The sequence below is a fragment of the Osmerus mordax genome, chromosome 16, assembly GCF_038355195.1.
Source record: "Osmerus mordax isolate fOsmMor3 chromosome 16, fOsmMor3.pri, whole genome shotgun sequence".
NCBI classification, from domain to species: Eukaryota; Metazoa; Chordata; class Actinopteri; order Osmeriformes; family Osmeridae; genus Osmerus; species Osmerus mordax.
The window spans coordinates 8,349,289-8,362,941 of NC_090065.1; the positions used below are offsets into that span (position 1 = coordinate 8,349,289).

Consider the following 13,653-nt stretch of genomic DNA (forward strand, 5'->3'; position numbering starts at 1 on the left):
CAAGATCAACTTACCTGAAGCTAGACATACTGGAAGGAGTAATCTGAAGATCAGTCCACACACCACTTCGGAAGCCATCTCTTTGGAAAGCGTTTATTGTAACCAAGTAAACTTGGAAAGGGTAGTCTCACGCACTGGTTTCTGGCTTCCCTGTTAAAAAGTCCCCTTCTCTCTTAAAACCCATGCATGACGGCATTATGCAGGTGCATTTAGTAGAGCCTTCCAGACTAGTGGTCCATACGGCAACATCTGTCCACCGGTTGTCTTGACAATCTTCTCAACTATTCCAAATGTAGAAGCGTTACCTTTATCAAGCGTCTCCACACCAGCAATTTTATCGGACTGCATGATTAAATTAATGCTTTCATAAATCAACTGTTCCCACAGTTGAAAACTTAATGTTTCTAATTCACAACATGGTCAGACTATACATACATTATCTCCTGCCTCAGGTGCGCGCACAGTAGTAACAGTGCGCGAGCTATATCACAACAGGCTATCTCCAAAGTCAGTCAACAGGTTTTCAAGGTAGTGTGGGTATATTAGCTGGTTTACCCCCAAAAAAGGAACTGTGGTTCATAAGAATCCTAACAAAAAGTCCATCTTCCCCGGTCTTTGGTTTTGACGCACTGGAGAAATGTGACTTTCCGACTTCTGGTTTAACTGTGGACCACCTTCTGACTGACAGCTGTGGTAGCCATTCAGAGGTTTACAGTGAGTAAACGGTTTGCTCTCTGATAATTAGGAGCAAGAGGTGGGACCCTTTCCTGTAACTCCCCACGATAACTCCATCCCAAGAACCGCTAGAAGCCCAATACGTCAAAGACATAAGGAGTCAGGGAGTAGATCAGTTCCAATGCATCTGATTCAGAAATATATTACAATATTGTTGTTATTGTTAAAGAGTGATTCGTTTGTGTTAATTGAAACATACATCTATGCAGTGTAGCAGGTGTTTGAAACGTTTCTAGATTTCTTATATGAAATGTAAGATTTGAGTTTAATCTTCTTTGTATTTTATTATTATTTTTGGTGCAAAGCTACATTCTATTATTTGAAATTCCAGTAACGGTGTAAACCCCAGTATTACAAAGAGTAAAGACAGCGACACCTATGGTTGCAGCTTTGTAGTGAATATGAGTTTACTAAGTAGTAAAAACATTCTAGCAAAACAAGCTCTGATTTTGTCTTGTCATTATATCACCACTGATCATTGGCGCATAAATTAACAAACAAATAGCACATGTGGGGAATATATAGCGAAAAAAAAATATATACGTAGCCTACGTTGTTGACAGTTGGTTTAGTAAACCTGCACCTGTAAAACGGGGATTCTGTGTAAATTAGTCTTACGCTGAGTCACTTTTAATGTACATGAATTATTTGCCTGTGTAGCCTACTTACTTATTGACATGGTGATACATATTCTGGTATATCCTCCGAGGTGCATTAGACCATTAGGTCTATAAATGCATCATAGGAGGGCCTTTTAGACCCCAGCGATAAATATCTAAAACAGAACACAGAAATGAGCACCTGTAGAGCATTTAACTTTACAACATGTAGCACCATGAATAATCACTATTATATACGTGTATTAAACAAATGGTAATGGAGAAGTTATCATTTGTATAGTTGGGGGTTGATTCCCAGTTCAAAGCTAAGATGGTTCATTTAAAATGACATTGATGTCCAGGGAGTTTCAAGTCATTCTACATTGTGCTTGAGCAGCATCCTCCTAATCAATACTTCAAAAATGTTAGACATTGATTTTGTTGCTATTGTTTGAAGATCAGCCTTATTCTCATTCTCAGTCTATCAAATAGATGGATATCTTAAGCAACCATTTGCTTTGATCCATTATTCATCAATTCCTTAAGAGGGAGTTATTGAGCCAGAGGGGGCAGCTTCAGGTACTCAGTCCTGGTCGGAAGGAATGTGAAACATCCTGTCTCTGTGTTTTTCTCCAATGCACATCCAGATAAAACATATACATGTCGGAGGATATAAGTCTCCTTGAGAACACGTCATCAGGCAGGGAAATTTACAGCAAAATAAACATATAAAATTAGATTTTAACGTTTGGCAAAGATAAAGGTGCGCGATAACTGGCTTCATTTATATTGAATCTAGAGCTCTCTGTGACATGAATAGTTTATGGTTTGTATGTCTCAGGCATCTGAGTGAAATCCTGTTCGCCCATTACTGATCAAATCCAATGTTAGGAAATGTTTTTAACAGCAACAAATCTCAGAATTGTTGAAAGGTCAAGATGGTCTCAAAGGAAACACCTCCAAAGAAAATAAAAACATCAGTGCATGATGTGGGTGTTAATCAAAAGTTCCCAAGTTAGGATAAGTAATACAATTCCTAATGACTCACATTTCACTGTGGGACCTTATATTGCTAGTTTACGACTCATGGTGTACCACTCTTTGACCAGGAAACTTATGTACCAAAGGAAGTCACAGATGCAAAAATAATTACCACTTGGAGACAAAGTGTGTGGGATCTGCAACTGTGTTCAATTAAACATGGATCCATTTGACATACACTTTGCACACCCTAAGCTAAAGGTTCACATCCTGAGAGATGTCAGACATCAACTCTCAATCCATCTAATCTCGTCAACACTTAACGATGGCTTTAAATCATAAAACGAATATTATTCAAATCAAAATGTCAACAAGCAGTCAATCTCACTTGGTTTATATTGATTAACACAATATTGCATTGCATAACTTTTGCATATGACTGATGTCTATTGTATAGTTATAGTTATTGATCTGAATATACTACTCTTTTCTTATGTTTATGTAGACTTCTGAAAATCTAAATCGATTGATGGATGATGCAGTTTTAATCGATAAAGCAATTACGCGTCAAGGTATATTGTCGCAACTCAGTCATAAACTTCCTGTTAATGCATCCAGTTAGTTCAGGATGTTTACCCTATCATCAAGTATGGCTATTTAAAAGCAGCCTATGTTGAGTAAAACAACATCATATCTTAAAACATTTACTACGTTTAGATTTATCATGGGACTGGGTTGGCATTTAAAGTCCTGCATTATTGAAGCTTGTTTGTGTATCTTAGCAAGTTCCTGTTCAGAGTGTTCAGTAGTCATAGCTCTCAGCACAGCACCCAGAGACCAAGGGTCATCTACATTGAACCCCCCAGCCCTGCCAACCTTGAGGTTGTTGTTTAGTTGCAGGGACATTTTTACAACATCAATATATTGTTGCAATACATACACTGATCATAGCATAGTCATTTGTATCTTCCCTGTTGTATTTTGAAGGTTGTCAATTGCATAGATACCTTTAAATTCATGTAATATTATGATGTGCATGGTGTTTTATAGTTACTAGTTGCAAAGTAAATATCTAAATATCAAAATGAACCATCATGTAAAGACAAACAATAAAACGATACACAATACTACATGACATTTTAATAATTAGTGTTATACTCCTGTAGTGTTCATTACCTACCTAATGTACATGCAATTTGATTATAGGCTATTTGTCATTAATAGAACTTCCAACATCACAAATCCTTAAGTGGGGATGGGTTTCTCATCTAACTCCGCCGTAAGAGCTGTACATTGTTCATGAAGACCTCAACTGGTCACTTTAATATAGTTAACAATTACCTAGGACATCCAAGCCTTCCAGTTTAATTGTACATTAGGAAATGCACTCTGTTGTTCATAGGGTTTGGATATGGTTTTACAAGTTTCATGTTGAGTATGGAAAATCTATTCATGACTGCGTTTGTCTGTGCAAGAGTTTTGAGGTACTCTGTATGCTGGATATTGGATGTAAAAGAAACACACACATAAAGGAAGTGAACGAGGAAGCAGAACGAGTGGGGCCATTGTATTCCTACACAAACTGCAGACTGTGAGCAAGCAGAACTAAACGTCTTAAAAACAATTACATTACAACCAGGGGTGTCGTCAGACTCTTTTTACTGGGGCACGTGCCCCAGTATAAATCTGCTGTGCCCCAGTAAAATCTAAAGTTTGAGTTTGAACAATTTACTTCATTAGTCAGTGCATTAATTGAGATTGATAATCCCGGAAAAAAATTAACACAGTATCCCAATCAATGCTTGTAAAAGTATTCCAGAATTCCATGTCAGCGCACTCTTCTGAGCTTGCCAAATAGCCACTGCAGCACGGACACAGAAGTCCAGGGGGGTATTCCAGAAAGCAGGTTATGCAACATAATCGGGTAAATTAACCCACCAGCAATGTTGCTACAATGCTGGGTGTCAGCTGGGGAGTTAACTTATCCGGGTATGTCACATGACCTGCTTTCTGGAATACGCCCAGGTGTCGGACTTGGCACACAAGTCAGAATTGAGGTAGGCTAAGAAAAGAATTACAAAACTAAAGATAGTTTCTAAATTATAGGCCTACCATTCATCTTATTTTGACTAAAACATAAAAACAATATAACATGAAGCATGCAAATGAAAAATGCACGCTTGCATTAGCTATTGATGTCCTTGCCAAAGCTGATATCAAACTTGCGTCCCTGAACTGTTGTATAGTGGGTTAAGCCAGGGGGAGTTTCTATAGACTAGTAGTGCATTGTGCACAGCAAGGTTGAAAGAAAAAAGGGATATGAAGTAGGGGCCGGTGCACCCCAGTAGTTTTATGTCTGACAACGCCTCTGATTACAACTATAATGGATCTGATCATCTGGAATCACAGCAGCCAAACCTCATGAGCTGTTGTTCGGCCGTCTATTGATAGAGGGCAGTGTCTGCAAGTCTGGATTCAGACTTCTGCCAAAGAAGACACGGGGAAACATGGCGTCGCCTATCACATTGTTGTTGTTGTCTTTTTTACAAGGTTTTTTATTTTTAAAGGTTGTGGTTGGGAATGACATGAACAAACTCTCCGAATCATGTTACAAACACATCAGGGACAATAGGCCAAGCAATGTAAAGTAAGCATTGTTCAACTAGAATTGTGACAAAATTCCAACCATGTATTGTGGTATTTTCTTCCACTTTATTGTTCCTGGCCCCAACTGAAGTATTCATTGATTGTCAAAAAAAGGAGTGCCTAGGATGCGTCATACATTATTAATAGACTACATGGTTTAATTTGCAGGACATACCCCCGACCTCACGAGTATGTGAACATCTCCGATCTCCCATTAACTTGGGACTGGAGAAGCATCGATGGCAAAAATTATGTGAGCATCACGCGCAACCAACATATTCCACAGTATTGCGGTTCGTGCTGGGCCATGGGAGCAACCAGTGCCCTCGCAGGTACCACTGTCATCATGAAATCACTAATAAACCAAGTCGTGTGTCTCCCTGCCACAATTTGCGAAGTGTAACTTTTCTAACAGTTAACTTTTGTGACGCATCAAGAATACTAGTAACGTGAAAATAAACACGTAAAATTGTTGCCAGTTGGACAGAAATAAGATGTGTATGTTATGAGTAACATAAGGCGATATCAAGCGCATTGTTTTGTGTTCTTCATTTCTATTCAAGACCGAATAAACATCAAACGAAAAGGAACCTGGCCGTCTGCATACCTGTCAGTCCAGAATGTGATTGACTGTGGAAGGGCAGGATCCTGCTACGGAGGGGATCATCTGGGAGTGTACGCCTACGCGCACGAGAAAGGAATCCCTGATGAAACGTGCAATAACTACCAGGCCAAAAATCAGAGTAACGCAGATCTTATCTCTATATATATTCCTATCAAATCATGTTATAGCTTTGTTTGTTCTTAAATCTATTGCTTTGACATATTAATGAAATAGGAAACATCCTGTCACCGACTAACAGAATGTGAGCTGTTCAACCAGTGTGGCACATGCTCTTTCTTTGAGTCATGTGACATTGTGAAGAACTACACACTATGGAAAGTAGGAGACTATGGAGAAGTGTCTGGCAGGGACAAGATGAAAGCAGAGATCTACACTAATGGGCCCATCAGGCAAGCCTCCTCCTTTAGCAATACAATGAAAGCTATATATTTGACTTTGTACTAAATATATAAAAATACGATATGATACTGTATGCTCTTAAATGATTTCAGAAAAATCCCAATTGTGATTTATGTATTGTGCCACATTACATCTAGACTGTATCTTGTCTCTTAGCTGTGGAGTAATGGCCACTGCTGGCTTGGAGGCGTACACCGGAGGGCTATTTGCAGAATTCCACGCTCTTTCACTCATGAACCACATAATATCTGTGGCGGGCTGGGGTGTGACTGAGGATGGGACAGAGTACTGGGTGGTCAGGAACTCATGGGGAGAACCTTGGGTGAGTCTCCCCGGCATCTCCAAGATCTGTTCACCATCCTTGGGGGCATTCAGCTTGTGCTTGTACTTAAAGGGTACATGTGTTTGTTTTTTTACTTTCAGGGAGAATATGGATGGGCACGAATCGTCACTAGTGCCTACAAGGGAGGAAAAGGCAACTTTTACAACCTGGCAGTTGAAAAGAAATGTGCATATGGAGACCCCATCATAACATAGTGGAAATCAGTCTACACAATTGTACATTCAAAATCCTTAAGCAAAGGGACTTTTTTCATATAAATTCACAATTTAAGGAAATAAACTATCCACTGGTAATGGGGAATTGTTTCATCATTGCATGAGAAGAACGAAACTTTCCCCTCATCCAAATGTTAACACTGGAACACAAAACACTTAAGCTAAACAACTCACTGTAAACACAGGATCATGGTCACATAGTTGTTCAAATCCACCATTTAGTTTTACTGCAGATTTTTTACAAGACCTTTACTGAAAGAAATCAAATGATATTGTTTACAATATGTTTGTTTGTATATGTCATGCAGTTTGCAACCTTCTTCACTGAACTGCCAGTGCAAGAGGAAGCCCAAGCCTTCTTTGCATGAAGGCTCTGATATTCTACATAAACAAATAACCAACTGTTGCTCCTAATACTGTTCATTAAAAGGCAAAAAGGAAAACATAGAAAGAGATAGGACATAGTCACCTAATTGCACAAAAATGTAAAATGTAAGACTATTAAAAAAATGTGAACAGGGCTGCAAAGCAATATTGTACATTTTCTGGTTAGCTGTAACTCCTGGAATCTGTTTACTGGTAAGCCATGTGGTAGTAAGCTAATCTTGATTATCTCTGTCTGAATAATTTAAAGGCTAATACCACCACTCTGCTCAAATAAATCCTTGGTTAAATCCTCAAATTGTCTTTGATCTAAGGCATCTAGTTTTGTCACCAAATCTGAAAAACCTGATTTCAGCCTCTAACCATCAAATTACTTGCTTGATTGGTCATTATATTTATATATTATATATTTAGTAAGTTTAAGGCATGTGACACTTCCATAGTCAGTGCTAGCAGGAGGTGCATTTCATGGCAAGAAAGAATACAAGCCTGCCATGAAATGCACCCCCCTCTAATGTCTGTTCTGTATATCCCAGCATCAAATGATTCTTACTGTACACTAAGGGGACTAGTATGTGTAACCAGAGTAAATTTCAGCCATGTTACACTTTCCTAGTCAGAGTTAGCAGGGGGTGCATTGCATTTACATCAAATGGAAAACGAGGCCTGCCATGAAATGCTGTCCCCCCGCATACGTTTCTTCCCTTCTACCCCAGCATTATGTACATTTAATAGCATACATTTAATATCAATACATGTGTATGTATAGGTTGGACAAGTCTGAAAACAGAATAGTCCATAGTAGGTGGGGGATTCTTATGTTTTATTTTTTCATTTATTTCATTGACTTAAACAATAAGAGTAATATTTCCTATATTAACCCTTGTGTTATCTTCGGGTCATTCTGACCCATCAGTCATTGTGACCCACCGTCGTATTGCGACAAATTTACGTCATACAAAAACAAAGTGAAGCATTTTCTGTTAACCCCCCACATTGCAAAGGTTAAAAGAAAATTATTTTTATTTGTTTTTGTATTGGGTAAAATTGGGTAAACACAACGATGGTTCGTTATAAACCTTTGGGTCATGTGACCCGAAGGCAGCACAAGGGTTAAAAAAGGCATATTTATTCATAGTTTTAGGGCAGGGAGTGTTCTCCAAGTCCAACTAACTTGTTCAGTCATTGTCCCTGGTTGATTACACGTCAGGTGTTACTTTCCATCTTCTAAGTATCTGGGTGTATCTGGTCAGTTATGGCCTGTCTTGGTCTAACCTTTGATCAGTTCGTCTTAGGTAACTAAGATCTTGTTATGTACTGTGTCATGTTCTTTAGGTCAATGCTAGTTCACTTCAGAATAAACAACTAGTTCAGTAATGGTAGTCTCATACAGTTTTGGGCCACGACAACCTATACATTTGTATGAAAAGCTATGTGAAATACTTTGAACCTGCTAAACAAAACACCTTTCCTTTGGTAATCATAGCTGGGGTATATTTCCTGCTTCACTTTTTGATTCCGAGTGGTTCGCGCGCACTCCTGCGGAGGGGGTGCCTCTCCAGAGAGCCGTGCATCAGATGGCACAACACCTGTAATGTGTAGTCCTTTTATCTGCTCCTTGTCAATGAAATAACGAACTCCCTTTATGAGGGAATAACATACACCTGGCCATGGAACAGCTGAGCAGCCAATTGTCCAATTACTTTTGGTCCCTTAAAAAGGGGGGGGGGGGGCACATATAAAATGTGTTGTAATTCCTACACCGTTCACCTGATTTGGATGTAAATACCCTGAAATTAAAGCTGAAAGTCTGCACTTAAAGCACATCTTGATTGTTTCATTTCAAATCCATTGTGGTGGTATACAGAGCCAAAATGATGAAAATTGTGTCAATGTCCAAATACTTATGGACCTAACTGTAGTTTATTCCTCTCTCCGGAAGTGGTGACAGAGAGAGAGAGCACCCCCACCGACACCCCACCCCCACCCACTCTGCGAATCCGTGAATGTCAGAGACCTATTGCGAAATCAAGTTCACAGGCCCATGCTGTCATCAGTTCGAAGAAAATAATTTTGGATTAGTTTATATCGATAACAAATTATTCTATGCAATTCTGAACAATGCAATGCAATAACTGTCATGCTGAAATTCTGGTGAAAGGGGAAATGAATCGCTCCATCAGTGCGCCAGTACAGGGCATGCAAAGAGACAAACAATACAGATATGCCGGGGTTTAGCGCCAAATGGACCGCTGTAATTGTTTTGTTTGGAGTGGTTTCAAGTGTTTTTCTCTTCTGTGAATACCTCATATATTTCCCTGCCATATTGAAGTGTTCTTGGCCGAAGATAGACAATGTTCGAGGAGGAGACGGACAGCCAGCGGCTTCAACTCTACGCGCAATGGTGCTTTCAGACACTCATCTCCTTGGAGCTATCGGAGGACACTGGTTTGATAAATTGCGAAGGTAATAAACACGTTTGAATATGTATGTATGTATGTATGTGACTACGTTTTGCTTATGGATGTCTTTAGATCCGTAAATGACTTAGACTTCCGAGGCAGCTGATGTTGATAAAGCAGAATTGCTCAGTTGTCAACAATAACACAATGTGTTAACATGATGGGTGACCTGACATGTGTCCGTACCACACAGGGAATGGCAAATGGAGAGGTCTTTCCAGACTGCGCTGTGGTTGCTGAGACCAGAGGTCGTGTTCATACTGGGGGATATTTTCGATGAGGGAAAGTGGAGCTCACCTAAGGCATGTGCCCACAGTTGCTCTATAGATCAGATTATGTTGAATATGAAATAAGTAACGCGTCTATGTCTCACATTCACCAGGACTGGGAGGATGATGTACGGCGATTCCAGCGAATGTTCAGGCACCCCAGTGAAACAGAACTAATAGTTCTGGTTGGAAACCATGATATAGGCTTCCACTATGAGTAAGCTGGGACTCTTTTGTCTTGATCGCAGAGTCTTTCATTTCAGTCTGTACATGATACTGCTGTCAAGTCAATTATTCATTGAATTGATTTCTAATACAAACACTTTTGACAAACTCCTTTGTCACGGGTGATAACTGGCAACTGATTGATTTCAAATGTGTTTACTGGGAAACAGTGCAACAGATACACAGGAGCACATACTGCACAACCATTCCATGTCGAATGACTGGTTGTTGTTTCATTTCCCCTGAACAGGATGGACTGGTTTAAGTTACAGCGCTTTGAGAAGGTTTTCAATGCCACCTCTACCAGGATCATCACCCAGAAAGGAGTCAAGTGAGTAACGTGAAACCCAGTGTGGACACTTTAACACGTTGTACCCTTGACGTGTCTAACATTCTCTTCATTCTCACAATAAAAGGACCACGATCGTTTTTAGTATAGATGATAGGGCTGGCATTTGACATTGTCATTCTCAAGGATGGGCTGTCATTCTCAAGGATGGGCTGTTTAGTTGTGAAAAGCCATTGTCGTTGCTCTCGTCAGTAGAGCTTCCTCCCGATCTGCCCATATTTGGGTGCAAACCCGGGTCTCCTGACTTGCGAATGGGACGACCGTCTCTACAAACACCGCTTTAACCAGCCACCCTTACCTAACCAAAAGCTAGCTCTTCAATGGCGCGAATCAGCAATATTTCTTTCTTTATACTGAGCGAGTTTTACCTATTCAACGCGGTTACACAGTCATCTGTGGTTTTCTCTGCTTCCCCAGCTTCTTGTTGGTGAATAGCGTGGCCTTGCATGGCGATGGGTGCCCCATATGCCAGGCTGTAGAGAAGGAGCTACTCCGTCTGTCTAAAGACCTCAACTGCTCTCTCCAGGTTAGATCAACCCCTCTCTACACTCTGGCTCTGACAGGAATCCGGATTGAATCCGCGTCACAATGTACTCTCCATGTACTCTCCATGTACAGTATGTGGATGCCTGGACCCAAGGCTTAAATAGAGATTCATGAAATGGCATTCCTGTTGATGAATTAAGCATTGTAAAAGATACCAACCTGATGGATCGACCCTTTTCGACAGTACACTCAGTCCAGCATATTAAAGGAGTACTGCAGGGACTCACAGAGCTATCCTCCTACCCCGCCCATCGTCATGCAGGTAAATGCACACAATACACTTTAGCAGCGAGACTTTCAGAGGCTCGAGCGTGAACACGTGTGGAACCCCCCCTCCCCACAGCATTACCCCCTGTACCGCATGAGTGACGCCAGCTGCCGAGGCGTCGATGCCGCTCCTCCGGAAGAGCGCCATCTGCTGTTCAGAGAGAAGTATGATGTGTTGTCTAAGGAAGCCTCCCAGAGGGTAGGTGCATGTGATGGAGTCCCTCCATGATCGAACCTTTCTTTGCGTGTGCTTACACCTGTTATATTGCTTGTACACAAGCCTAGGAGGTGTGTGAGGTGGCAGCTGAGGCCTGGTATGATGCGAAACAACGATCATTTAGCATGGAACTGCAGTAGGCCAACGGTCCATACCACATGGATCAAAAATAGTGTGAAAAGCGTTGTTTAACTACATTGGATCCTTTCTTTTCCTAGTTGCTGCAGTGGTTCAAGCCCCGTCTGGTCTTGAGTGGTCACACTCACAGTGGATGTGAAGTTCTCCATGACAACAAGTACCCCGAGATCAGTGTGCCCTCCTTCAGCTGGAGGAACCGCAACAACCCCAGCTTCATTCTGGTGACTAACTTACTCACTGATCGGACCATCCACTTCCTGTGGTTGCCGTTTTCAGCTGATTAACTATTTCTCTCTTTCTCTCTCTCAGGGGTCATTCTCAGCAGGCAGCTATGCTCTATCTAAGTGTTTCCTGCCTGAGGAGAGCACGGTCATTGTCCTGTACTGTTCAGCTGGTGCGGGGCTGCTGTTGCTTCTCCTGGCTCACTGTCTGTGGCTGAAGGGCCTGCTTCAGTGCCTGTGTCTTCTGGGGAAGCACAAGTCCCTCTGACGAGAGGAGTAGGGTGATGTCGCCCCCAGTCACTGGTCTCAGGTCAGGTTGGCTGTCCTGATGTGACGAGGACAGGATTATCTACATACGGATATGCTGATCTTTGACCAGTGCCTAAGGGCAACTTCACCCTCTGGAGGGCCATGGATGTTGTCCTCCTAGTGGACTTTTTTCGCTCCTTCGATGGAGGGATATGTGTTGTTCCACTGCAACAAGAGCCAAGCAGAGTTTGTACATATCTTGTTTTTAAGTGAATATGCGTTGATCTAGACTGATGACCGTGTACTTGACTGCCGTCTCTCCCTCACGGACATTGTCAGTGATGTATTTATGGTCCAGCTTCTCACGTCCCTGATGTCTACTTATGCTGTTTCCCGATACAAGCACAAGTATGAACAGTCACATTCTTAACTTTATATTTCTGATGATTTTATGTGCCAAATTTGTATTTCTGATGATTTTATGTGCCAAATTTGTATTTCTGATGATTTTATGTGCCAAATTTGTCTCCCCAATCACCACTATTATACAGTAAATTATTTCTGATGTACAGTATAAAATAAAGCTAAATGAGCCCAGATTGGAGTATTATTATATGGCAGTAAGACACACAGGTCTACTCTGTGCAAAACTATTCATATTTCATCCTACTTAATACAAATTAGATTTGATTAAAAAAAATACAATCAAAACCTTACGAAGGAAAATACACACACAGGTCAACACCGACATGGAAATAACGCAAAGTCCTCTAATGTGCCTCTTTATTTAAAGAAAATAAAAATGTCATTTAATCATCCTCCTAGGCCAAACAAGGGTTCACACCTCCAGTCAGTTCACACTCTTTTCAGGATAGACGTGTACTGTAGAAGAAAAGGCTGATGCTGTTTGTACAAGGAGAAGAGCTTGTCTTGTTGGGCGCTGTTCACACATTCATAGTGCCTGTGCCATTGGGTATGGCTCCAAAAGACCAAAGAGTTACTAATATTGCACGCTCTCATTTATTCATCTCCATTCTAATCATGCTTTCCTATGTGTGTATGTATACATATTTACCGTACACATACATAGGTATGTATACACCTAGGCACACACATAATTAAACATGTATAATTGTACATATATATTTATATAGACCTATAAATTTACATGTACATACATTTATAAAAGATTACACACAACGTACACTCACTCGCATACACACACAATGTGTCTGTGAGTCTATGTTTGTTTTATGTACACATGCGCACACATTTACAGACTTCAGACATACTTCATATCGAAAAAAGTTGGTTCCTATTAAAACAACACCAGGTTGCAATTTGGACACTTTCAATGGATCTCCAATGTTCTTAAAGCTGTGAAATTCAAAACAAAAGGAGGAAAAACGAAAAGGCATGGCGCTGCAACATCTGGTCTTCACTGCAGGTAAGTGGTTAATTTGCATAATGTATACAGGTTTTTAGGATTTTTCCCTATTTTTTTAATATATTTTTTATTTTTATTTTTTTTACTAAACAGCATTTCCTTTTTTTATAAACCAGAAAAAACTAAACTCTACAGAGAAAGTCCCTACGCGCAGTCTTCTACTGCTGATAGAGTTTGACATCAAGCTGTACAGCGCAGTCAAAACCATACTTACATCTGAGCTCATTTACAGGTACAGCCATAATCAAGGCACAAAGATCTACAAGTAGATTTGTTTTTCTTTCAATAAAGTTGTACAAAATAATATTACATTTTACAGTCTGTACAGGATAAATC

The 13,653-nt window shown here is 40.5% G+C and overlaps 3 protein-coding genes across 3 annotated transcripts in view; 2 read left to right on the forward strand and 1 right to left on the reverse strand.

Moving 5' to 3' along the window:
* LOC136958886 (piezo-type mechanosensitive ion channel component 2) overlaps nt 1–78 on the reverse strand; it is a 39,998-nt gene extending 39,920 nt beyond the window's left edge. The window contains exon 1 of the mRNA XM_067253012.1: nt 15–78. Within this exon, the coding sequence (XP_067109113.1) occupies nt 15–78 (64 nt within the window). The remainder of the gene's footprint in view (nt 1–14) is intronic.
* A 4,731-nt stretch (nt 79–4,809) lies between these two features.
* LOC136958983 (cathepsin Z) lies at nt 4,810–6,651 on the forward strand. The gene is made up of 6 exons (XM_067253152.1): nt 4,810–4,962; nt 5,130–5,293; nt 5,525–5,704; nt 5,825–5,975; nt 6,142–6,307; nt 6,409–6,651. The coding sequence occupies exons 1-6, from the start codon at nt 4,823–4,825 to the stop codon at nt 6,520–6,522; spliced, it is 915 nt and encodes a 304-aa protein (XP_067109253.1). The 5' UTR covers nt 4,810–4,822; the 3' UTR covers nt 6,523–6,651.
* A 2,300-nt stretch (nt 6,652–8,951) lies between these two features.
* LOC136959228 (metallophosphoesterase 1-like) lies at nt 8,952–12,460 on the forward strand. The gene is made up of 9 exons (XM_067253500.1): nt 8,952–9,393; nt 9,583–9,691; nt 9,772–9,875; nt 10,134–10,214; nt 10,650–10,758; nt 10,963–11,040; nt 11,122–11,244; nt 11,481–11,621; nt 11,710–12,460. Exons 1-9 carry the CDS (start codon nt 9,152–9,154, stop codon nt 11,887–11,889), a joined length of 1,167 nt encoding a protein of 388 aa, XP_067109601.1. The 5' UTR covers nt 8,952–9,151; the 3' UTR covers nt 11,890–12,460.
* Nucleotides 12,461–13,653: the final 1,193 nt, after the last annotated feature.